Genomic DNA, 27,738 nt, shown 5'->3' with positions numbered 1-27,738 from the left:
TGAGTAGAATACAGATACTCTATAATATACCACATGGCATGAACAATGGAGAGTCTTGTGAGATCTTCCCTTCAACATTTGAAAGGGATTTAATTATAGCCTTACCTCTGGCCCAGAGTAGATACCGGAGGCCAGGGCTAGTTGTCCTGTGTGGTCAGGCTTTGTGGCCCTCTTCTTTTCTTCTCATGTATTTGTTCATAATATTTTTTTCAGGATAGCAGTACTGGATCTTGGAGGTTTTGTCAATAATGTAATTCATTCCCCATTAATGACAAACTGCATGCTTTTTATTTGGTAAATAGGTGGAATGACATTACTGACTCTTATATTGCACTGTTACTTGACCGCTGTATTTGCTATGATATACCATTCAGATATTTGCCTATTGCCCTGCATATATATCACTCTTGCATGTATTGAATAATGTACCATTACAATAGAGTTTAATTTAAAAAATCATTAAATCTACCCTAGTAATCTTTATAATTAATAAGTTGACTTTTTCTTGTTACAGGTCAATTAAAATACAGGATATTAGAATACATTGTTGAATGGACAATCTCTAATAAATAAAACCACAGAAGTAATTTCTTCTTACACCTCTGGAGGATTCGCTAAAGTTACTCTTATATTCTGCCTATTTGTATCTCATATAATACATGATGAGTCTGACAGAAGAGAGACCACATCTGAGCTCGGAGTGTGATAAATGCTTTACATATAAATCACAGCTTCTCATCCATCAGAGGAGTCACACAGGAGAGAGACCACATCTGTGCTCAGAGTGTGATAAATGCTTTACATATAAATCACAGCTTCTCATCCACCAGAGGAGTCACACAGGAGAGAGACCACATCTGTGCTCTGAGTGTGACAAACGCTTTACACATAAATCACAGCTTCTCATACATCAGAGGAGTCACACAGAAGAGAGACCACATCTATGCTCTGAGTGTGACAAATGCTTTACATGTAAATCATCGCTTCTCAGACATCAGATGAGTCACACAGAAGAGAGACCACATCTGTGCTCTGAGTGTGACAAATGCTTTAGATGTAAATCACATCTTCTCATCCATCAGAGGAGTCACACAGGAGAGAGACCACATCTGTGCTCTGAGTGTGACAAATGCTTTACATGTAAATCATCGCTTCTCAGACATCAGATGAGTCACACAGAAGAGAGACCACATCTGTGCTCTGAGTGTGACAAATGCTTTACATGTAAATCACATCTTCTCATCCATCATAGGAGTCACACAGGAGAGAGACCACATCTGTGCTCTGAGTGTGACAAATGCTTTACATGTAAATCACATCTTCTCATCCATCAGAGAATTCACACAGGAGAGAGACCACATCTGTGCTCTGAGTGTGACAAACGCTTTACACGTAAATCACATCTTCTCATCCATCAGAGAATTCACACAGGAGAGAGACCACATCTGTGCTCTGAGTGTGACAAACACTTTACCTGTAAATCAGGTCTTCTTAGACATCAGATGAGTCATACAGGAGTGCAACCATTTACATGTTCTGAGTGTAGCAAATGTTTTACTTCCAGGCCAAATCTTGTTCGACATCACAGGACTCACACAGGAGAGAAGCCATTTACATGCTCTGTATGTACCAAGTGTTTTACCCAGAAGTCACAACTTCTTAGACACCAGATGAGTCACAGAGGAGAGAGACCACATAATTGCTCTGAGTGTGAGAAAAACTTCACATGTAAATCTCATCTTCTCATACATCAGAAGATTCACACAGGAGAGAAACCATTTACATGTTCTGATTGTAACAAGTGTTTTACCCAGAAGTCACAACTTGTTAGACACCAGATGAGTCACACAGAGAAAATGCCCAGAATGCAGCAAGTGTTTAACAAAGATAACACTTATTAATCACATAAACCCATCTTGCTAGAGACAGAGCTGTGACCAGTAAGCTGGGTGCTGCTTTTCCCTTGGGACAATCTCTCTGCTGGGAAATAGAGCTGCAGTATAACAGACAATGACAATGTGGCTGCCATTACTGGGCCCTTTAATATGCAGCTGTAATAAACATTCTAATGTTGGGGTTTATAATTGACTTATGCTATTTGAGATTTATCTCTTATTTTCATCACCTTTCACATTAGGCTCACAAATTGCCCTGTTGTGTGACTATTCTATGATGGTCAGGGGTGCACCCCCGAGTTATGTGAAGTTACTATATAACAAAAAGGAAAAAAGAAACTTAGGTGGGGTGCACGCTAGATTCCCAAACATATTTTGTGAACACATATTTCTGTGCACTCCTTTCAAATTAAACAATATGTCCAAACAAGGATTTTAAATGTCTCATTGTCCAGTTGTTTCAAAGGCCTGGGCTATTTCAATGCTTTTGCCACCTGTTGATCTAAATATGCCTCAGTCTCTGATGGGGTAGAACAATCATTGTACAGTTCACCATCAAACAGCCACAATCGCACTGGATACCTAAGGGCACATTTCCTGTTCAATTTGATTAGCATTGTACATAGCAGACTAAATTCTCTTCTGGTCCTTGACACTTCAGATGTGTAGTCCTGAAATATTAAGTTATGGTTTTCTTCCCATTGTAGATCTTGCTTTCTCCTAGACGCTGTCCATATTGCTTCCTTGAGAAGAGAACTGCTCTTGGGCATATTTTTTCAATATCTCCATCTCTGGGTTTGGCCAATCGTGTGCCCTCTCTATTATTAGGTCAGAGCAACTTGTTTGAATATTTAGCAGTTCTGACAGTGTAAAAAGAAGAAGTGGTCACCAGAAATGGCGCTTCTGACAGTGCAGTGGATACCTGAATTTATATTCTGGACCAAATAAGGGAAGTTTTTATTACCAGAAACAAATGACATTTTACACATGAAAAATTATTTCTCATAAACTGCAAATACAATCAGGTTGTTACAATATAAAATATAAAAGCATACAACCATGTAAAAGACGGGGGCAATTCAAAGTCTCTATCTCACCATTAGAGGGTGGTGCGGTGGGCTGTGGTGCTATGAGATGGTAAGTCCCGGGGTTAGCATAGACGTGCGCACCACCGCACAGGCTTAGATGGCAAAACAAATGTGAAACACCTTGCGCTGATACAGCAGCTAACAAATCTCTGGGTGTCCGCCCAAGGGCACCCAAAATCCCACTAGTGGGACAACAATACTTGTAACAAATTTGAGATAAATCAGCGCTGGAGGTCTCTGGGAGATACGATGTCACAATTCCGAAGCTTTTAAGCGCTTCCAAATTGCTTCATCCTCTCCATGCAGAAAGCCTCCGGACAGAAACTCACATCCAATTTCTGACTGGTGTGTGTGTAAGGTATCTCTCAGTTTTTCAAACTGCACTCAGTTCACAATGCAGCGTGTGGCGGAACTTACATTAGAATTCAGCCCTGCGTACACTGAAAGGTATCCTTCACCACCTCAGGATAAACGATAATTCCAAATTTCTATATATAGAGGATAGAAACTTACATTAAATTTCTGCTCCGCGTTCCTCAAAAGGTTTCTTTATATGCCAAGGAGACTGCACTTCCATTCAGAAGAATTTGTTCACAGCACGGCAAACAAAGGATAAAAAGTTTTAAAAGGTGTAAAAGTACATGAGCCGGGAACCACAGGACGCCGCTGGCGGAGGTCAGGCACAGAGTGCTGCAGACACAAATGGACCTTCTCTGGCTGCTTTGCGGCTGGGTGTAGATCCGGTCCCGGCTGTGTGGCTTCTTTATGATCAACGCGTTTCTGGTGCCGACTGCACCCTTTTTCAAGATGAGCCACTACTCTCTCCAGGTGATTTTTAAAGGATCATCCATCAGTCACATGGTATTACTTCATCCAATCATTTGCACCTAAACCCGGCTTTTTTTGGATGCTGAGCATTAACCTTTTAAATACTAGACTACCGTCTATAAGCATATATGTCCATTTATACAAATACTAAAACGTGTCAGTTAAAGTCAAGTGTTAAAAACATTATGCAAGAATAAAAACATAATATCTTATTATAAAAATATAAAGGAAACATTATAAAAACATTATATATACATATAATATAGACCAGATAGCAATTCTTATTAGGTTAGCACAGAGGTTGAAGCGGGGCATTGGGAGCAAACAAGAAACAAATGTTAAAATAGGTTAAAAGCAACACTGAATATGACATAACATTTATATAAACCCTTTGTACTCATAGTCCACATTCAATCCATGTGGAACAAAGGTTTGTAAAGAGAAAATGGTTGTCATCTCAGATAGTGCCAATCTCCTGTCAAGATCATTAACCCTCCAATTGGGCTTACATACGCTGATCCCACAAAAACTCTTAAGACCCCCAATCTTACAATCATGGTGGGTTTTAAAGTGCATAGATACATTGTGCAGATCATAACCATTTTTTATGTTTCTCACGTGCTCAGTAAGACGTTCCTTGAGCATTCTGCTCGTTCTGCCAACATATTGTTGTCCACATTTGCATTCCAAAATATATATCACATTTTTGGTTGCACAAGTGATGAAATCTCTAATTGGATATGTTTTAGAAGTCACATTAGATTTGTACTAGATAGTTTTGCTATCTGTTTTACATGACTTGCACATAGCACAGAATCCACATCTATAGAAGCCCTTGGACAAAATCCTAGTGGTCATTTTATTGACAGGTTGAGCGCTCTTTACCAGCATATTCTGGAGGTTCTGTGCTCGTCGGTAGGTAAATTTAGGATTTGGTCCAATGTATTTTTTAAGACTTGGATCCCTAGTGAGTACAGACCAGTGTTTCTTTATAATGGCTTCAAATTGTTTGTGTTGGCTTGTGTATTTGGTTATAAACCTGATATCTCCATATTCAACATTAGTATTCTTGGTCTTAACCTTTAGGATATCAGATCTTACAAGATTTTTACTCTTCAATCTAGATTTCTGCACAATGTCCGATTTATAGCCTTTTTGAATGAACTGGTTTTCCATCAACTTTGCTTGGCTTTCAAAGACCTCTATGTCAGTGCAATTTCAGCGAAGCCTTTGAAATTGGCTGTTTGGGATGCTTTTGATCCAGTCTAGAGAGATGTACATTTAAGCCAGCAGGCGACTTAAACCTTTCAAAAAGATCAACTCATTTCAAAATAATTATGCAAACATTTTTTTATATACATATAAACTCCATACATAATCTGAAAATAAACATAAGTTGTCCTTGTGGCCATTAGTATTAATAGAAGTGGGCCAGGATTGACTTAGTCAGAGGTGACACACTGGGTGTCACTCGTGTAAGTGACGCTATAGTCCATACACACTGAGCAATTTGTGCTGAATTTCTAAGTTATTCAATCAAATTACTTAGAAAAGCAGCCCAAATTGCTACGTGTGTAGGCCCCATATTTCCAGGAGGCTTGTGAATCGTGTTAAAGTGGGGACACAGTTGTCCTTGTGGCCATTAGTGGTCCAGGATTGACTTAGTCAGAGGTGACACAAGGATACACAGTTTAGGATTTTTCTGTCCAATCTGTTTGGTGGTAACAAAAATCTGGAAATGTATTGGAGCAAATGACAATCAATAATTTGCTCTCAAATGACGGAAAACAGACAAAAAAATCGGGGAAACGGTTAATTGGTCGACAAGCATTAGGTCGACACCACTAGGTTGACACGCTGCAAGGGTGGGAACAAAGGTGTTGCTCTTCAATTCAAATGTATTTTTAAAACATAATATATCATTTGTATTACTGGGAATTTTAATGTAGAAATGCTCAATACTTTTTAAACAAATACAAACAATTTTATATTATATTTACTAACGTTAGAATATTTTAGTTTGTTTTATAAGTTGTGGATTAATTTGAAGTTTATCAGCTTCCGATGCAAAATCAGACCTATCTTGATTGATGCATCCTTGTCCACAACATTATCAGCCAGGTAGCAATCAACAGTTAATGCTTTTAATTCCGGTTTGAGTATGCTTTACATTAATAATACAATATTTAACATTTAACTGTCATATGGTTTGAGATACGGTCAGTAGGTCTACAAGCATTAGGTCAAAACAATTATGTCGACATGCATTAAGGTCAATATGTATTATGGTAGACATGCAGGAAGGTCGACATGACTGAAGGTCAACATGGGTTAGGTCGACACTGTCATTAGGTCAACACAAGCATTAGGTCAACACCGGGCCGGTGTAACCTCTTGCAGCGCCCAAGGCGCCTGTCCTGTCCCCCGCCCCCCTCCTCTCTGACCCGGTCCCGGGGGAGGGGGGGTGCACCCGCCGTCTACCTGCTCCATGGCAGAGGGCATGCGGCACTCTCCAGCTTCACTCCCCCCCTCCTCCCCACAGCGCGTCCAGACCAGGTCAGAGGCGTTTAAAGTGATCCACGGGGTGCGCGGATGCGGCACTCTCCGGCTTCTCCCTCCTCCCCACAGCATGTACAGACCAGGTTAGAGGCGCTTGCTTGATCCACGGGTGGCGCGGGTGCAGCACTGTTCATCTTCTCCCTACACTCCCCCCCATAGGATCGATGTCCAGGGAACAGGGGAACGCTCACCCTCTCCTCAGGGGGTGCAGCGGCTGCTGCTTCCATACGGTACTACAAAGTACCGCCCTCCAGAGGCCGGCGCCCTAGGCAAATGCCTAGAGCTGCCTAGTGGTGGTGCCGGCCCTGGGTCAACATGGGGAAGGGCGACAGTCAAAAGGTCAACAAGGGGTTTTAAACTGTTTTTGAGTTAACATGTGCCGACAGGTGGTATCTCATGCCCTACCATCTACTAGGATGTGGTGGGAGAATAAAATAGTGTGCCGAGTGTAGCGAGTCACTGTGCCCGAAGCATGGCGAACAGGGACGGATTTAGGGCCTAATGGGCCTTGAGCTGAAAATGTTCAAGGGCCTGTTATGAAAAGTGGAGGAAATGAGGCCAGTGTCACTTTTCATATTAGACCCCGGTGTCTCCCTAATGATAGAAATGTACAACAATGGCATAAATGTGTAAAATAGGAATGCGATTCTAATACTTATGATTAATGGGCCTTTCTTTTGGTGGAGGCCTGGAGCCGCAGCTCCAGCCGCACCATTGGTAATCTGGCCCTGATGGCGAGGCACCATGCCGAAGCATGGGGGAGTGTAGCGAGCCATGCGAGGGGACGCGGTGCTACATTTCAGTGTCCATGTCGACTGTGTCGAAATTTGGGACAATTAAAAAAATAAAACATGTCGACCTTTTGACCGTCGACCTTCCGTATGTCGACCTAATGCTTGTGTGGACCTAATGACCCTGTCAATCTAATCCATGTTGACCTTTCTGCATGTCGACCTTAATGCATGTCTACCCAATGATCCCATTTCTATGGTTTTATTGGTTAGTTTTATGATGGCAATTCATATTTATTATTATAAACTTTATTGCTCTCTGTGATATAAAATTGTATTATTATTTTAGCAAATGCTTTTGTATGGTTCAAATATTAAATATAGTTGTTGAAATCTATATAACAATCACATTAAATAAAAATAATTGTGATGTAGTGAGCTATTTTGATGAACGTTTAATTAAATATTCTTAACTAGGTGATTCATCGCGCCCTACGGGCGCTCTTCACACCGTCGTAAGGGGCTGCGCCCCCTTAATTTGTGAACATTTGTATATGAGAAAGATGGTTAGAATTGTATGACAGATGCCTGTATTGCAACTTGAGTTATAGGTGAAATGTGTTACATAGAGAGCATATGATGTGGAGGGGGGTGTGTATTGTTTTGTTTAATTAAAAAGCAGTTACAGAGTAAGATGTACATTGATAGTGTGGAGGGTACAGTGACATTTGTGGGTGTGGGGGGGGGCTGTGTGTGCATGTTGTTTAGGTGTGTGTGTGTGTGTGTGTGTGTGTGTGCAATAGTATAGTAGGGTGTTTTTGAGTCAGCGGCTCCCCACTGGCTGAGGTCACGACACAGGAAAACAGAAGCCTGGGTAGTGATAGGGGTGTGTGGGCATAAGGGGGACTAAAGAGGAGGGTGGGAGATACTGTGCAGCTTCTGCCAGTGGGTGAGGGTCCAGCGTGGCAGTACAGAATGGTGGCCCTGAGTCAGTGTCTCCTCCTACTGGGTGGGAGTTAGGGTGCATGAGAGCAGGAGGCTAGGCTATAAGGCATGATAGGGGCATGTGGGCAAAACAGCATCAGCGACTCCCCAGTGATGGAAGTTACGGTTCAGGAGAGCAGGAAGCTGGGTAGTGATAGGGGTGTGTGAGTATACGGGGGACTAAAGAGGGGCTTAGGGGTACCGTGAATTGCGGGAGGGGCATGGGGGTGCCGTTTATCAAGGGAGGGAGGGAGCGCAGGTGTCAGCAAATCGCGGGAGGGGGCGTGAATTGCGTGAGGGGGGGTTGCGAATTGCGGGAGGGGGGTGCGCGGGGGTGACGTGAATCGTGGGAGGGGGGCGTGAATCGCGGGAGGGGGGGTGCGCGGGGGGTCCGCGATTTGCGGGAGGAGGGGCACGGGGCGCGATGAATCAACCTAGTTGGTTATATATTCTTGTAGAAGGATGGAAGGATGTTGCTGTCATTCAGAATGCATTTACATAAACAGTAATAGTAGCAGTAAAAGATCTGACAAAACACCTACAGTAAAACAGAACAGGTGTTATATATTATACAAAGAATTGGTTGATGATGTCTAGGTTGACGCACACATAGTTGTCACTGGAAAAAAATTGCCACAAGAAAAAATCAACACAGAAAGGTCAACACATGTAAATGTTGACATAAGTGTGGCACTTCATTGGTGTCCATGTCGACACATGAGAATGAATATGAAAACATTTAAAAAGTGATAAATAAATCTTCAAAAATTTATGTCAACCTTTTTCATTGTCGACCATAGCCATGTCAGTGTTTTGCATGTGCCATTTAATCGTGGGGCTGCCGTGAATGGGGGGGGGAGGGAGGTGGGGGGTGTCTGCGAATTGTGCGGGGTGGGGGGGTCGCGGGGGGTGCCGCAAATTGCTGGAGGGGGGGTCGTGGGGGGTGGGTGACGCGAATTGCGGGAGGGGGGTCGCGTGGGGGGGGTACCGCGAATCACGGGAGGGGGACGCTGGGGTGCCGCAAATTGCCACAAGAAAAAATCAACACAGAAAGGTCGACACATGTAAATGTTGACATAAGTGTGGCACTTCATTGGTAACCATGTCGACACATGAGAATGAATATGAAAACATTCTTAAAATGAAACATAAATCTTCAAAAACTCATGTCAACCTTTTTCATCGTCGACCATAGCCATAGGTGAGGGGTGTCCGCGAATCACGGGAGGAGGGGTAGTGGGTGGATGCCGTGAATTGCGGGAGGGGGGGTCGTGGGGGGTGTGGGTGCCGCGAATCGTGGGAGGGGGGCGCTGGGGGTTGCAGTGAATCGCGGGAGGGTGGATCGCGGCTGTGGGGGGTTGCCGCAATGACAGGAGGGGGGGTCAGGGGTGGGGAATCGTGGTAGGGGGGGTCGTGGGAGGCACCATGAACCGCGGGAGGGGGGGCCCGGGGGGTTGGCGCGAATCGTGGGAGGGGGGGCGCGGGGTGCCGCAAATCGCAGGAGGGGGGGGGGTGTCACGGGGTGGGGCCGCTAATCACGGGAGTCACCGGGGGTGCCGCGAATTGCGGGGGGGGGTGCTGCAAATCGTGGGAGGGGGGTTGCGGGGGGTGCCGCGAATCGCCACAAGATAAAATCAACACAGAAAGGTCAACACATGTTAATGTTGACATAAGTGTGGCACTTCATTGGTGTCCATGTCGACACATGAGAAAGAATATGAAAACATTGAAAAAGTGAAAAATTTATCTTTTTCATTGTCGACCATAGCCATGTCAGTGTTTTGCATGTGCCATTTAATCGTGGGGATGGGGGGGGGGAAGGGAGGTGCATACCCAACATGACCCTCTCCAGGAGGGACACATTGCTCTGTTTCTGGACTTTCTTCTTAATTTATTGATTACCATCACCTGTGCTTAAACACCTTTCTTATCAATCACCCTGTTTAAAACAGGTGATGACAATCATAAATTAAGATGGAAGTCCACAAACAGAGCATTCTGTCCCTCCTGGAGAGGGTCATGTTGGGAGGTATGTTGGGCGCTCACCTGGTGTGTCTGGTGAGTAGCTGTGTCTTTGCTGTGTAACATGGAGAGGCAGAGGGTGTTTGGCACTGTCTGTGGGCTCACTGGGCTGGTTCTCTGTCATGTGAGTCAGTCATGTGAGTCAGCGTTACAGCTCCAGACACACTTTGAGTGACAGATGTAGCCAAATATATAAGAGATGGTTTGTTTGATTGATTTGGCCCAATTTCTTTCTATTTTCTATTTCTATTTCTTTTTTTTTAGCTTTTTAAATTAATAAAGGTGACTGTAGACTGCTGTTTTAACAAAATGCATTTTTCTGTTTATAAAATTTTGCGGTTTGCGATTATCTAAAAAAAATAGATATTATTGTGTATATTGTTTCGTATGTTTTTGTGACCAGAACCTGCTTTAAAATTGTGTATTGTGTCTGTGATTGTGACACTTGTGATGAACATAGTGTGTAATGTACTTTTTTTTTTTCATTTTAGAGTCATTATTTAAAAGTGCGTCTAAGGTTTGTAATACTATCTATCCTCTGTCTCATGGACTGATTATATGTTATTTGATGTAGATTTACTTCACCAATTCCAACCTTAGTAAGTTTATAATCCATTTTTATCTATTTCATTTTTTTTATTGTTATTATTTCATGCTCAAAGTGGGACGGATTTATCGGTACTTGTTTCCTAGCATGGCGCCCATGATTTTCAATCGTATGACATCTTATGAATTGTATCGCATTGCATGCCATATAGCCACATGCGATGCGATTTAAGCATTTTTTTAATTGTTATTATTTCATGCTCAAAGTGGGATAGATTTATCAGTACTTGTTTTTAAGCACCCTATACTATTTTTAAATGTATAAGCCTTACAATGTTAAATGGACCCCCACACCACCCCCACTCAATGCCAACCCGAAGCATGGTGAGCACAGCGAGCTCGCGAGGGGCGGCGTTACGCGTCCTCTGACCTTTTCATACCCCCACTATCTACGTCGGGGTGGAGTTGATTTTATATAGTGTGGCGAGCGCAGCGAGCCACCGAGCTCAAAGCATGGCGAGCGCAGCGAGCCCCGCAAGGGGAAGCGTATTACTTTACCGCTTCAGGTTGCCGTTGATAGTGGGGGTGGCATGGGAGTGCTTTTAACATTGTAAGCACCCCTTACGGTGCTTATTAAATTAATAATCTTATAGGGGGGCCATGTAACATTGAAAACACCCATTAAGGTGCTTATACAATTTAAACTCGTATCCCATCACATTGTATGCCATTCTATGCCATATACGATGGTATACGATATTAAATTGTATAACATCGGGTGCCATCGCGTAACATCGCATCACGTACCATTGTAAGGCTTATGGTATACAATGCGATAGGTGCCGGGCTAGGAAACAAGTACCAATTTATCTATATGTCCTGAACATGGAATGAGAGGTGGAACTATTTATTGATCTTCCAATGTATCTACTTATGGTCTCTCTTTCACTTTTCCCAAAAAAATCTAAGATCTAAAACACAACTTGTGCAATGTAAAATACATTATCTAAATCTTTACCTAATAGGTAAAGGATCTACATATAGAGTGTCACCCAGAACAATTCATACTGGCCCTATATAACACACTCCTAGTACACACTTGTTCTCCCAAAGGTCATCCCTCTCTGCTTGGACCAGACCAGGACCAGTATGGATGCAGTTTCCATATAGGACATCATTGGGACTCCTATATTGGATTTGAAACTGTAATTCAAGCATAGCACAGAACCAGTGAGGATCGACCATCGTTTACATCACAGACATCACCAAACTTATCCCCACGTGGTTAGATACTGTAACAACATATGCTTGGACTGTGCTTCTAGGAGTCAGACACCATCGGTTGTCCCATAAAATCGGTCTGGTGAGAATCACATGGACAAGCAGAGACATTTCCTAATATACATCTGTGTGCAGAAACCTGTGTGTCATTTTATCTCTTCTGTTGTTTTAATACTTGTTTTAATAAAAAACTTCTTAGATATGATATACAGACAATCTATTCTATACAATCAGTGTCTGAATTACAGGGTAGCAGCCCCTCTATTGTCTGTATCACTGGGTGATCACATGTTGTAATATCATGTATATCTTTCCTCCTGTTGTCGGCCATGGATCAGACTATGGAACAGGAGCGTCCATGTACTATCAGTGACAGCAGTAGCACTGATTCCAATTCTAATATTAAAAAAAAAAAATCTGTGGATATAGTGTAATATAGGACAATACAGGATCAGTGTTGGATAATCTCATAGAAGCCCTAAGCTCTACCTATAAGTAGTCAGGTGATGGTGAGATGTGTCTGATGTTTATACTCATTGGAGCCCTGAAAGCCAAGAATCTCCTGTTTTATATGGGACTGGTCTTGCTGGTATATAATGCCATATGCCATATACCATGCTGTGCTACTTATGGCAGGACAAACACCATAGGCAGGCTAGATGATGGTGGCTCCATCTGTATCTCCCCTGGTCCCATCTTCTAATATGTAGAACAATGTACAAAGGGATTTAATACTTATAAAATATATTAGATCAGCAGAAAAAACAGAATCATATCATTTATAAGGATCAGTATTTATTCAACAACAAGTATTATGGGGATAACTGTCAGTAACATAAATAGTAGTTACTGATATTGTTTGATTATAGTCACTAAGTCATTTTAATTATGTTCTTGATCATAAACATGGTAAACAATGTGTTATCAATGGGATTTTATTCATAACATGGTGTAAAAACAAAATATGTGCTGTTACCCACAGCAACCAGATATCAGCTTTCATCACCTAGTGCCAGCAAGCAAACAACTGTATAATCATTGATTAATATGGGATACAGGGGACTGATGTCTTAGTTGCACCATTATACAATATAATACATAGTATATGAATCAGAGGGAGGTAAGACAGCAATAGGAATGTATGAGGGACAGAATACGGAGGTATAATAGGGACTGGGAGGAGATGCTGGAACTCTGTAATGGATATACAGCTCTTTCATGTACTAGCCCCAGCACCAGTGTGAGCAGAACAGCTGTATATTACAGGGCACAGTAATGGCAGCCACATCGTCATTGTCTGTTATACTGCAGCTCTATTTCCTAACAGAGAGATTGTCCCAAGGGAAAAGCAGCCCCCAGCTTACTGGTCACAGCTCTCCTGTCTTTAGCAAGATGGATTTATATCAACTTATTGCCATATTCATACTGTAACATTAAAGTTACCTTCCTGAAACACATAATGTGTGATACAACGTACTTATGAAACACCTGTCTCAGAGTGACTATGTATGTGATGAACCACTTGAGTGGCGTGCCCGGATATTTTCCGGCTCAGCTGTGCTGCCACAAAATGAAGGTGTGCGCCAGTGGTGTCCAGGTGTGCACCACTGGTGCATCAACTCTCCGGGCACCCTTCCCCCTTCCATCCATCAAGCTCACCTCAGCTCCGGCGATTGTACACTGGAGCTTCCCTGACCCCACCACCATTAGTTCTAGTAAATAGCAGGTGGCAGGCAGCAGGCATCAGCCACAGGTATGTTAAGCGCGGCTTGGGGGAACTCAGGATTTCAGGTGCCCGAGTCCTCCCAAGCCGCCCTGAACAACCCCAGCCTGGCACATATTATGATCGGCGGCTGTAGCTGGGGCAGCGGTAGGGCACAGGAGCTCCGGCGTAAGGTGCCGGAGGAGACATGAGGGGGGGGGGGAGAGAAGCTGAGGGGTGGCCCACAACTCTGTGGTGGGTTTTGCTGGGGTAGGACAATCACCCATGAAGCGCTGAGTGTTCCCATATGAAAATGGACCAGTTTCCTGCCCCCTGTCCCCCCCCTGCCCTCTGCGTGCAAGGTTGGGTGTGAGCACATGGTTGCACGCAGCCAGCATCTGCACATGAGCAGAAATGACCCTAAATATCATAGCCATCTGGCTCTGCTTTAAAATGTCATCTTCTGCTGTGCCAAAAGCCCAACATCGGACCATTGCGAACGAAAGGGTCCAAACGAACGGACTGGAATAAGGTCCCTTGTTTCTTAGTGAAACACGTGCAACATTTATAGCATTAATGTGTTTTTATCCTGTGTGATTCCTCTGATGAAGAAGAAGATTTCTCTTTTCTGTAAAACACTTTCTGCATTCAAAGCATTGAAATGGTTTCTCTCCGGTGTGAGTCCTCTGATGTTTAACAAGTTCTTGCCTGGTGATAAAACACTTGCTACATTCAGCACATTTATATGGTCTCTCTCCTGTGTGACTCCTCTGATGTCTGAGAAGATGTGATTTACATGTAAAGCATTTGTCACACTCAGTGCACAGATGTGGTCTCTCTCCTGTGTGACTCCTCTGATGGATGAGAAGATGTGATTTACATGTAAAGCGTTTGTCACACTCAGAGCACAGATGTGGTCTCTCTCCTGTGTGACTCCTCTGATGTATGAGAAGCTGTGAGTTACATGTAAAGCGTTTGTCACACTCAGAGCACAGATATGGTCTCTCTCCTGTCAGACTCATCCTGTCATAGATAAGATACAAATTAGCTGTGGAAGGTTTCTCCCATGCAAAAAATGAGAACGTCTTTAGTGAATCCTCCAGAGGTGTATAGGAAAACACTATCTATAGTCGGCTTTATCAGAGAATTATGTCCATTCAGCGATGTCTTCTAATGTTCTTAGAAGAATTTCTGTATTTTACCTGTAACACGAAAAAAAAACAATATTTAAAATATAGAAATGACCGGTGTAGATCTAGTTATTTTTATTTTCAAATAAATTTGTATTGCATAAAACATTACAAGTAATCATAGATTATTTAATGCATGTGAGACTGATATATATCCAAGGCAATAGGCAAACATCCAAATGGTATATCATAGCAAATACAGTGGGTAAGAAATAGCACAATATAATAGTCAGTAATGTCATTACATTAATATACCAAATAAATATGAGGCAGTTTGTCATAAATCAGGAATTAATACATGAAAACTCTTCCAAGAAACCTTTGTGGAGATAATAGCAGTATTGCTGTCCATGAATATATCATAAGCCAATGCATGAGAAGATAAGGAAGGGGCAGGGGGTGAGAGGAGCCGCACATGAGAAGGCTGAAATTACCCCCCTGTCATATGTTGTAGGGAATATTTCCCAAGACTCTCTGTTGTTCACACCACGTGGAATATTTTAGAATATCTGCTATTCTGATGGGTGATTACTATGTTAAATGCCCCCCCCCCCATTGTTAACGCCACCCCCACTATCAACGCCAACCCGAAGCATGGCGAGCACAGCGTCTTCTGACCTTTTCATACCCCTACTATCCACGTCGGCGTGGAGCTGATTCTAGATAGTGTGGCGAGCGTAGCGAGCACTGTGAGGGGATGCAGAATACATGTGAAGTAATCCGCGTCCCCTCACGGGGCTCGCGGCGCTCGCCACGCTTCTGGCTTGGTGGCTCGCGGCGCTCGCGGCGCTCGCCACACTATATTAAATCAACTCCATGCTGACGTGGATAGTGGGGGTATGAAAAGGACGGAGGACGCGTACCGCTGCGCTCGCCACTCTTCGGGTTGGCATTGATAGTGGGGGTGGCGTTAACAATAGGGAGCATTTAACATAGTAATCACCAATCAGAGTGCCTGTACAATTAAAAATCAGGTCTATTCGCATTGCATGTGATGCGATGTGATGCGACCCGCTGTGATAGACCTGATGCCATAAGATTAAAAGTACCTTTTTTTTTATTGTGACTATTTGATGCTAAAAGTGGGATAGATTTATCTATATATCCTGTATATGGAATGAGAGGTAGAACAATGTTTTGATCTTCCAATGTATCTCCTTATGGTCTCTCTTCCACTCTTCAACAATAAATCTAAAACACAACTTGTGCAATGTTAAAGACATAAGGACCTTATCTAACCCTTTACCTAATAGACAAATGATCTGCATCTATCATCCAGAACACTTCCTTCTGGCCCCAAATCTCTGATTTACTATATAACCAACTCCTTGCACACACTTGTTTTCCCAAATTAAGGACATCCATCTCTGCTTGGACCAGACCAGGACCAGTATGGATGCAGTTTCTATTGGGACTCCGATATTGGCATTGGGACTGTTATTATTATATAGATAATTATAGGATCGACCATCATTTACATCACAAACATCACCAAACTTATCCCCACGTGGTTAGATACTGTAACAACATATGCTTGGACTGTGCTTCTAGGAGTCAGACATCATCGGTTGTCCCATAAAATCGGTCTGGTGAGAATCACTTGGACAAGCAGAGACATTTCCTAATATACATCTGTGTGCAGAAACCTGTGTGTCATTTTATCTCTTCTATTGTTTTAATACTTGTTTTAATAAAAACTATTTAGATATGATATACAGGCAATCTATTCTATGCAATCAGTGTCTGAATTACAGGGTAGCAGCCCCTCTATTGTCTGTATCACTGGGTGATCACATGTTGTAATATCATGTATATCTTTCCTCCTGTTGTCAGCCATGGATCAGACTATGGAACAGGAGCATCCATGTACTATCAGTGACAGCAGTAGCGCTGATTCCAATTCTATTATCAAAAGAAAATCTGTGGGAAAGTGTAATATAGGACAATACAGGATCAGTGTTGGGTAATTTCATAGAAGCCCTAAGCTCTACCTATAAGTAGTCAGGTGATGGTGAGATGTGTCTGATGTTTATACTCATTGGAGCCCTGAAAGCCAAGAATCTCCTGTTTTATATGGTACTGGTCTTGCTGGTATATAATGCCATATGCCATACACCATGCTGTGCTACTTATGGCAGGACAAATGCCATAGGCAGGCTAGATGATGGTGGCTCCATCTGTATCTCCCCTGGTCCCATCTTCTAAATTGTAGAACAATGTACAAAGGGATTTAATACTTATAAACTATATTAGATCAGCAGCCAAAAACAGAATCATATAATTTATAAGGATCAGTATTTATTCAACAACAAGTATTATGGGGATAACTGTCAGTAACATAAATAGTAGTTACTGATATTGTTTGATTATAGTCACTAAGTCATTTTAATTATGTTATTGATCATAAACATGGTAATCAATGTGTTATCAATGGGATTTTATTCATAACATGGTGTAAAAACAAAATATGTGCTGTTACCCACAGCAACCAGATATCAGCTTTCATCACCTAGTGCCAGCAAGCAAACTGCTGTATAATCATTGATTACTATGGGATACAGGGGACTGATGTCTTAGTTGCACCATTATACAATATAATACATAGTATATGAATCAGAGAGCGGTAATACAGCAATAGGAATGTATGAGGGACAGAATAAGCAGGTATAATAGGGACTGGGAGGAGCTGCTGGGACTCTGTAATGGATATACAGCTCTTTCCTGTACTAGCCCCAGCACCAGTGTGAGCAGAACAGCTGTATATTACAGGGCACAGTAATGGCAGCCACATCGTCATTGTCTGTTATACTGCAGCTCTATTTCCCAACAGAGAGATTGTCCCAAGGGAAAAGCAGCCCCCAGCTTACTGGTCACAGCTCTCCTGTCTTTAGCAAGATGGATTTACATCAACTCATTGCCATATTCCTACTGTAACATTAAAGTTATCTTCCTGAAACACATAATGTGGTGATATAACTTACTATTGATTCGCATGCAACAGTCAGACCCTCAGAGTGACTATGTATGTGAGTAATAAGGTTGATCTCTTTAGTAAAACACTTGCTGCACTCAGAGCATGTATATGGCTGATCCCCTGTGTGACTCATTGGATGTATAACAAGTTTTTGTGGTTTCTTTTAGTTGCTTCCACCAAACTCCACCTGAGAATGCCGGGCTGCTCACCCCAACTTACAGCAGGTGTTCCTACAATGATGTGGAAGGCACACGCACATCTGCTTAGAACTACCTTAGATGTGTGTGAGAATTCTGAAGGAAGTGGGCAGGCAGCTGACAACCGGTGATATCATCTGCCTGCCCCTGTACCCGCATCATTGGCACATTAGCATGATAATGCCCAGTGTTATCTAGGGATCACCCATTAAGTGCTGGGCGTTCCCATACGCCAATGAAGTTTTATGCAAAGCACTATCCCAGCGCAGGTTGTAATATTTTGCACCACAGCTGTTTCGAGGGGAGTTACCAAACCCCTAGAGTTCAACACAGAAAAACAAAAGGATAGAAACAGCGCTTGTGCAAAATAGTTATAACAATTTATTGTAAATATTTCATATACATAAAAAGATATACTTTTTAAAATTTGTATAAGACAAAAAGACAAAAAAAAAAAAAAAAAAACATATAGTAAAACTTCAGACAGTGATAAGCCGGTTTAGTTGGCATAAAGCTGTTAGTGTCCCTTTAAATGGCCATGGTAGTTGTTAGCATGCATGCAGTTAGTTCTCAGCAATAGCTTACTGGGTTAGTAAATCAAATGGGTTATTCCAAGCATTAGTCCCACCTATGTGCACAAGGTTTTATACTTATGTAAATCTGTGGGCATGGGTTCCGGCCTCCAGACCCCGATGGTAAACTCCGACCGGCTGGTCCAATCCTAATTAGTGCACGGTCATATCCAAGATTTCTCCACCGGTTCCAGATAGTAGCTGCCAGAAGATTTCCCCTGCACTCCTCTACGCGTTTCTCCGCCTCTTTACAGTAGTCAGCGGCTTCCTCAGGAGGTAGATAGATTTACTATATGTTTTTTATTTTTTTATTTTTCTTTTTGTCTTATACAAATTTTAAAAAGTATATTTTTTTATGTATATGAAATATTTACAATTAATTGTTATAACTATTTTGCACAAGCGCTGTTTCTATCCATATGCCAATGGTCCGGTCCACCACCACCTGCCCCCCCTGCCCTCAAGGTTGTGTGTGTGCACCCATTGAACAGTCCCCTACAGATGACAATGCACATGTACAGACACATAACATCAGAGCCGCCCGGATCTGCTGTAAAATTTCATCTTATGCTGTGACAATAGCCCAACATCGGACCCCTTGCGAACGAAGGGGTTCAAACGAACAGACATGAATAAGGTCCCTTGTTTCTTAGTGAAACACTTGTTATGTTTATAGCATTAATGTGTTTTTATCCAGTGTGAATCCTCTGATGAAGAAGAAGATTTCGCTTGTCTGTAAAACACTTTCTGCATTCAATGCATTGAAATGGTTTCTCTCCTATGTGACTCCTTTGATGTTCAGAAAGAGTTGACTTCTGAGAAAAACACTTGATACATTCGGAGCATTTATATGGTCTCTCTCCTGTGTGAATCATCTGATGCCGAACAAGTGCTTGCCTGGTGATAAAACACTTGCTACATTCAGCACATTTATATGGTTTCTCTCCGGTGTGAATCCTCTGATGGATGAGAAGCTCTGATTTCCATGTAAAGCATTTGTCACACTCAGAGCACAGATGTGGTCTCTCTCCTGTGTGACTCCTCTGATGGCTAAGAAGATGTGATTTTCGTATAAAGCCTTTGTCACACTCAGAGCACAGATGTGGTCTCTCTCCTGTGTGACTCCTCTGATGTCTGTGAAGATGTGATTTACGTATAAAGCATTTGTCCCACTCAGAGCACAGATATGGTCTCTCTCCTGTGTGACTCCTCTGATGGCAAAGAAGATGTGATTTACGTATAAAGCCTTTGTCACACTCAGAGCACAGATATGGTCTCTCTCCTGTGTGACTCCTTTGATGGATGAGAAGATGTGATTTACATGTAAAGCGTTTGTCACACTCAGAGCACAGATATGGTCTCTCTCCTGTGTGACTTCTCTGATGGATGAGAAGCTCTGATTTACATGTAAAGCGTTTGTCACACTCAGAGCACAGATGTGGTCTCTCTCCTGTGTGACTCCTCTGATGTCTGAGAAGATGTGATTTGCGTGTAAAGCGTTTGTCACACTCAGAGCAAGGATGTGCTCTCTCTCCTGTGTGACTCCTCTGATGTATTAGAAGATGCGATTTACATGTAAAGCATTTGTCACACTTAGAGCACAGATGTGTTCTCTCTTCTGTGTGACTCCTCTGATGGCTAAGAAGAGATGATTTACATGTAAAGCGTTTGTCACACTCAGAGCACAGATGGGGTCTCTCTCCTGTGTGACTCCTGATGTCTGAGAAGATGTGATTTACGTGTAAAGCGTTTGTCACACTCAGAGCAAGGATGTGGTCTCTCTCCTGTGTGACTCCTTTGATGTATTAGAAGATGTGATTTACGTGTAAAGCATTTGTCACACTCAGAGCACAGATGTGGTCTCTCTCCTGTCAGACTCATCATGTATTCGATAAATTACAAATTAGCTGTGGAAGGTTTCTCCCATGCAAAAAATGAGAATGTCTTTAGTGAATCCTCCAGAGGTGTATAGGAAAACACTATCTATAGTTGGCTTGATCAGAGAATAATGTCCTTTTAACAATGATGTCTCGTAATTTTCTTAGAAGAATTTCTGTATTTTATCTGTAACACAAAAAAAAAAATCAAAATTGAAAATATAAAAATGACAGGTGTAGATCTAGTTATTTTTTTCTTCTTTCAAATAAAATTGTATCGCATAAAACTTGACAAGTAATAATATATTATTCAATGCATGTGATCCTGATATATATATATGCATGGCAATAGGCAAACATCCAAATGGTATATCATAGCAAATACAGTGGGTAAGAAATAGCACAATCTAATAGTCAGTAATGTCATTCCATTAATCTATATAATTAGTTGAAGAGTCTGTGTGCGTGCGTGTGTGCGTGTGTGTGTGCGTGTCCGTTGCATTGCGGACACACCGTGGCACTCAGAGCCACCAAATTCTGCAACAAGATACCTCTGTACCCAGTGGTGTGCACCTCCAAGCCGTTTTTGGGAAATTTCACTTAGAAATTTAAAAAACACCAAGTTTTAATTTGCCTTAATTGATGATCTGGGAAAAGAATCGACGATCTGGGAAACCGTTGCGAAGGAACAACTCCACACCTGATTTCATTGCTGTCATTGAGTATGAATGACACATTCTAACACTATGGTGGAGACTTTAAACAATTAGGAATAAATGAGGATATACATAGACCACACATCACACACAAATGTACACATTGTACACGTGCACACACACAGTACACCACATACGCACACATAGTACACAACACACACATATATACGAAGCGAGTTTCACACACTTACACATTGGACAGATACACACAACAAAACACACACATAACACACCACATGCAGTACATCACAAACCCATATACACTACAACACACACCCAAAAACAGTACAACAAACACACACACTTAAACATTGTGCAGATACAGAAACACACACAAACATTGCCAGGATAGGCACAGCACACTACACTACACACACATGTATACGTAGCGCACCTCACAAACTTACACATTCGGCAGATACACACAACACACACACACATAACACACCACTCACAGTACAACACACACCCACATTCACTACAACACACAGCCAAAAACAGTACAATACACAGATCACACACACTTAAACATTGCACAGATACACACGGAACACTACACACATACACATTTATATGTAGCACACCTTACGCACTTACACATAGGGCAGATAAACACAGCACACACACACACATAACATACCTCTAACAACACAACACACACCTACATTCACTACAACAAACAGCCAAAAATAGTACAATACACAGATCACACACACTTAAACATTGCACAGATACACACGGCACACACATTTATACGTAGCACACCTTACGCACTTACACATAGGGCAGATACACACAGCACACACACACACATAACATACCTCTAACAACACAACACACACCCACATTCACCATACACACCCAAAAAACAGTACAACATACACAAAACACACACTTAAACATTGCACATATACACAAAGACACAACATACACATACTGTATATACATAGCACACCTCACACACTTACGCATTGGACAGATACATGCAACACACACAACCACATACACTACATCACACACACAAAAACAGTACAACACACAGAACACATAAAAAATTGACGTTTATTTAACAGTCTGTACCAGCAAATAAAAACTGTACCTAATGTACCGTTTTTTCTTTTTTCCGCATATCCGTCTCTCCAGTCCTCCAGCCTGTCACTGCGCTCCCCAGCCAGTTGCACTGAGAAATCTTTGTCCAGGCCAATGCACCCCTTGATCAATACAAAGTGGGTACACTGCAATCACCCTGTCAGTTGTATGTTAGGCACTGCTCTGCCTTGAGGGTGTCCCAGACTCTTTTGGTTCATAGATAATGTTTGGTCGATGGGCATGAGCACTGCATGTATTCGTTTGAATGTTATAAGTGTAAGAATTTGAAGAATAATACTGAGATGAAGATTTGCCACGTTAAAGTGTACAATTTACTCAATAAATCGTGAAAAAAATATATGTACATAGAAGTACAACCAAGAAATAAAAGTAGGTTTAAAAAATAAATTCTAATTCAAACTGATAATTGTTTGGATGGGGTGGGTTGCCAAACAAATATATAAGTGGAGAGGGGTATGGATATTGTGGGCATAATTGGTGTTTGGTACACCTACAGGGGGTCCCCAGTTGATGAGAATTTTTTTTTTTATTGTATCTCTATGTACACTTATATCTTTTCATGATTTATTGAGTAAATTGTACACTTTAACATGGAAAATCTTTATCTCAGTCTTATTCTTCAACTTCTTACACACAAACCTTATCAATGCACACATTGATGTAATGCCCACCCCGGTCTCCACGCACTCAGCACCTGTATTTACACATCCTAGAAACTGTACCATTGAAAGTATAGAAATGGAGGTGTGGCCACATCCCTTTCTGATTTTGTACCGATTTCTGACCCTCAGATGTTGGAGGCTATGTCATAGGTGCTAAATCTCAGGAGTGGATGTAGAATTCATCAACTCAGGATCGTTGTGTTTCAAACAACACCACCACACCTGAATTCATTGCCGTCATTGAGTATCAATGCAAACACATTCTAACATTATGGTGAAATCTACAACAAATTACAATCTTAGGTCTTTGGCACAGCATACTGTAAGATTACATTTTTCAGCAATTTTGGAAATAAAAAAACCCCAAGGTTTTCCCGGGCAACGCCGGGCGGGTCAGCTAGTATACCAAATAAATATGATGCAGTTTGTCATAAATGAGGAATTAATACATGAAAACTCCTCCAAGAAACCTTTGTAGAGATAATAGCAGTATTGCTGTCCCTAAAAATATCATAAGCCAATGGATGAGAAGATAAGGAAGGGGCAGGGGGTGAGAGGAGCTGCACATGAGAAGGCTAAAATTACCTCCTGTCATTTGTTGTAGGGAATATTTCCCAAGACTCTCTGTTGTTCACACCACGTGGAATATTTTAGAGCATCTGCTATTCTACACTGGAATTCCCTTGGTAGAGTGGAAACATAACCTTCCTACATATCAAATACACCTGGTGTTAAGTGTTCTTCATTCAGAGAAGTTTCTATCCAGTCCCAGACAGAAATTGGGCCCAGGATTATAGTCTATAAAGTGTAATTTGTCATAAACAAAGTTCCCATTTCCCATGTAGCAATGTATAGATTGAGTAGTGTGGCCAGTGCTGCTGACTGTCTGAGAAAGGGGAGGGGCCCTGTCTATTATGTCAGTCCTGGGTCCCACATATTCTGATGGCAGCCCTGATCCCAATGATTGCCCATCACTCATACAATTTAGATGAAAAATGATAAAGTCCCTTTAATATATTTAGAAATATAATGTGAACTTTCATGAATTTGTATATTGATTTATGAATACTTAACTGCAATGTCACGCATAGGATAAGGCCATATTATTCTATTATATAGTAATATTAACTAATTATATACTGGTCAAATAAAATGTAATTACTAATAGCAAGGCAATATTCACAAAAGCATAGTAAAACCGATTGTGTACTTATCAGCATAATCCTATGTATAATATAATTACCTTACTCTGGGGATCCTTCCTCTGTCTCTCTCTTACTCCTCCGTCCTCCCAGCTCTCCAACCAGTAACTGATCCAGCAGCTCCTCCATCAGCTCCCAGTGGCCTGATACAGCCTATTTATAGTCACTCCTCCCCATCTCTCCCCAATAGTTCCCAGGATGCCCAGAAGGAATTCTTACACTGAGAGGTCACATGTAAAATAGGGTCACATAACATTGGTATATAGTCATTCACCACAGCAGCTCCTCCTGCCCAGCTCATTGTCTTGTAAATGAGGTGTAAATATTCCTAAAGTTACTTACTACAATGATAAATGCTAATTACACCCTGGCAGGGTAACACCACCTTGTATCGTAATTAGATCACCGCAGCCTCTGACTTCCTGTAATGTCACCAATGGGACCTTTAGTTTAGGAGTCACCTATTGTCTGGGCAGAGTTTCAGCAGAAAGACTTGTTCTACATATAATTAATAGAAGGAAAATCACTCTCTTTTTGTTGGGGCACTCTTTTAAATGGATCTCCTGTATTCACAAATAGAAGATATTAATTGAAAATAGTATGAGTGGCTATCTACATTAGGACATGTGATAAAGCTAGGCAAGTTCTAGAGTTTGTAACCAGTAATGGACAGGAAGGGGAGTTTTTCCCACCTATACAAGGTTACACTAAAACTAAGCTTTCCATATGATATATTAAAATATTGCACATATACACACACATATATAACTGTCACAGAGATAAACAAAACATCAATGTTAAAGAATCACATTCAGAGCGATAGAAACAAGTTTGTATATCCCAGTAAGGTGATGTAAAGGGCACTGTTGTTTAATACAATGTAATTAATTATGTTGATACTATGGGGGAAATTTAATAGAATGAGAGATTCAGAAAGTGAGAGATTAGGGGGGAGATTTTTTAAGCTAAAAATGCGGCAAAAACCCCGTTATCGGGGTTTTTACCGCATTTTGGGATGCTGTAAGCATCCCCCGCCGGGTTACGCCGGCGGGGGTCATCGCCAGAAAAATCTGGCGATGCCCCATAGAAGCCAATGGGCTTCTATCGCAACCCTCCGCCGCCCCGTGCCGACCCCCCGCCGCCCCGCATCGCCCTCTCCCCCCTCACCTGTGTCAGCGCAGCGCAGTGCTGCCCGGACCTGTGACCTGCTCCCTGCACTGATCCTCTTCTGGGTACAGGGAGGAGGAGAGCCCGGCGCAGCAGCAGCAATGCCGGGTGTGGGAAGGAGGGGAGAGCCACCGGGACCTGCTGGGACCCGGCGACTCTCACCGCAAAGGACAGCTCGTAACGCAAGAGCTGTCCTTTGCCTTAATTATCGCATACGTTACAGCATATGCGATAATTAAATATGCGATAGGCATAGAGAATCTCCCCCTTGGTAAGAAAAGGCAATCATTTATATTGCAAAACTAGTTTGATTTTGCAGTGTAAATGATTGCCGCTTTAAAGAAAAACTGGAGACTTCTTACCAAATCTCTCACTTTCTGAATCTATCATCCTATTACATTTCACCCCTATGTATCACTTAAGGCCCCCATACACTATGCGATTTTGGGCCGATTTCACCCAATATCGGCACTTTTGGCCGATAAATCGGGTAAAATCGGCACAAAATCGGATGTTTGTGACATCTGATCCAATCTGATGCGCGTTCCCGTGCGCATCGGATTGGATCAGATGGTCGCACCTGCTGAACATAAGATACATCGGAATCTAACCCATCATGGGCACATCGTGGGTGCTTTTTAGCACCCACGATGTTTCAGATCTGATATATCTATGTGAAGAACTCCTGTACCTCTTTCCGGTGTTCTGCAGTAGCAGCAGCCGCAACACACATCACCGGAAGGGGCATGCACTATGGGAGAGAAGAGGAAGCATTGAGACTCTTCCCTGCTGCTGGTGGAGTTCGGGCGACCATAGCAGAGCCAGGCCCCCCTCCCCTGCTGCTGGAGTTCAGGCGACAGCAGCAGAGCCAGGCCCCCCTCCCCTGCTGCTGGAGTTCAGACGACAGCAGCAGAGCCAGGCCCCCCTCCCCTGCTGCTGGAGTTTAGGTGACAGCAGCAGAGCCAGGCCCCCCTCCCCTGCTGCTGGAGGTCAGTGGGCAGCTGAGTCCAACACCTCCCTCTCCCCTGCTGCTGGAGGTCGAGGTTGGCACTGACAGCAGAGCCCGACCCCCCCTGCTGCTGGAGGTCACTAGGAGTGACGGAGTGTCTTCCTCCCCTCTCTCTAAGGGCCTTATTCTGGTCGATGCGTAAATTTCCGAATACTTTCGGATGGCTTTTTTTAGCCGTCTGCGCATGCGTGGGCAACGCTATGCGCATGTGCCACGCTTGGTCTACGTACTTGTTCTCACTAATACCGTACAGAAATGTGCACCGCAATCACTCGGGAAATATGGGCGTATTATGGGCGTCATTCGGAAGTACACAGGGGCGTAGTTTCAAAGTGGGCTAATCTGGGCGTAAACATGGGCGGACACGATGGAGTGCACTCATTCTGGTAGGCGTGCATTCGGACAGCACACCGACTGCACGCGAACAAAAAGGCAAGAAATATGCGGTGTCCATAAGCAAGTATTGTTTTGCGGACACCACTCGTTCATGTAATACCTAAAAATTTACACTATTTGCTAGTCCTGGAGATGGATTTGGGGCACGGCCCCCCTTGGGTTGGTGTAACCGAGTTGCTTTCAGGGTGGCACACCCTAACATTTATTTAGCACTATTTATTTTCACTAATATTATACTTCCTAGCACTACACTTTTTAACCTCTAGCTCCTGCTTCTTTCTTATTAACACAAATTTATAGCTTAGTTTTTCACTTGTGTGCTGCCCTGGGGTGACTGGCTTATGCTGGCCTTCTTGGGGTTCCGCGCTCCAGATTCTTAGTATTAGGGACCCACCAGAAATGAAGTTACCGTGAAGCTGGTTGGTGGGCAAATATTTCTTGGCCAATGAATATACCAAGAACCTCTATTATTGATTGATTTTGATTAATAATATGGAGTGTGCATCTGCACCACATGTCTTTCTTTGCAGAACTACAAAACCCAGCATGATAGCACCTCATGTAAATCGGGTGTGCATTCTAAGATCCCCCCCATAAGCTAACATTGTGTACACTTGTACACCTGAAGGTTGGGACTCCTTCAACTTAGAGTAGCACCCCGCCCACCTGATCTGAACATTAGTTCACCAGTTTGGTCCCTGGTAGCCACAGACTGCAAACTGAGGGCACAATGAAGGTAAGACCTAAAAATTTACACTATTTGCTAGTCTTGGAGATGGATTTGGGGCGCGGCTCCCCTTGGGTTGGTGTAACCGAGTTGCTTTCAGGGTGGCACACCCTAACATTTATTTAGGACTATTTATTTTCACTAATATTATACTTCCTAGCACTACACTTTTTAACCTCTAGCTCCTGCTTCTTTCTTATTAACACACATTTATAGCTTAGTTTTTCACTTGTGTGCTGCCCTGGGGTGACTGGCTTATGCTGGCCTTTTTGGAGTTCCGCGCCCCAGATTCTTAGTATTAGG

General features: G+C 42.5%; 1 protein-coding gene across 1 annotated transcript in view; it reads right to left on the bottom strand.

The window, feature by feature from the left end:
- The window catches only part of LOC146073298 (uncharacterized), a 43,358-nt gene extending 17,322 nt beyond the window's left edge, over nt 1-26,036 (bottom strand). Inside the window, exons 1-3 of the mRNA XM_083180476.1 lie at nt 25,995-26,036; nt 19,383-20,116; nt 14,298-14,344 (exon numbers count right to left, since the gene is read on the bottom strand). Coding sequence (XP_083036602.1) covers nt 14,298-14,344; nt 19,383-20,116; nt 25,995-26,036 — 823 coding nt within the window. The remainder of the gene's footprint in view (nt 1-14,297; nt 14,345-19,382; nt 20,117-25,994) is intronic.
- Nucleotides 26,037-27,738: the final 1,702 nt, after the last annotated feature.

This window comes from Crinia signifera, chromosome 4 (assembly GCF_055691185.1).
Source record: "Crinia signifera chromosome 4, ASM5569118v1, whole genome shotgun sequence".
NCBI lineage: Eukaryota > Metazoa > Chordata > Amphibia > Anura > Myobatrachidae > Crinia > Crinia signifera.
The sequence above is the reverse complement of the archived record's forward strand: the minus strand, read 5'-3'. Positions and strand labels throughout refer to the sequence as shown.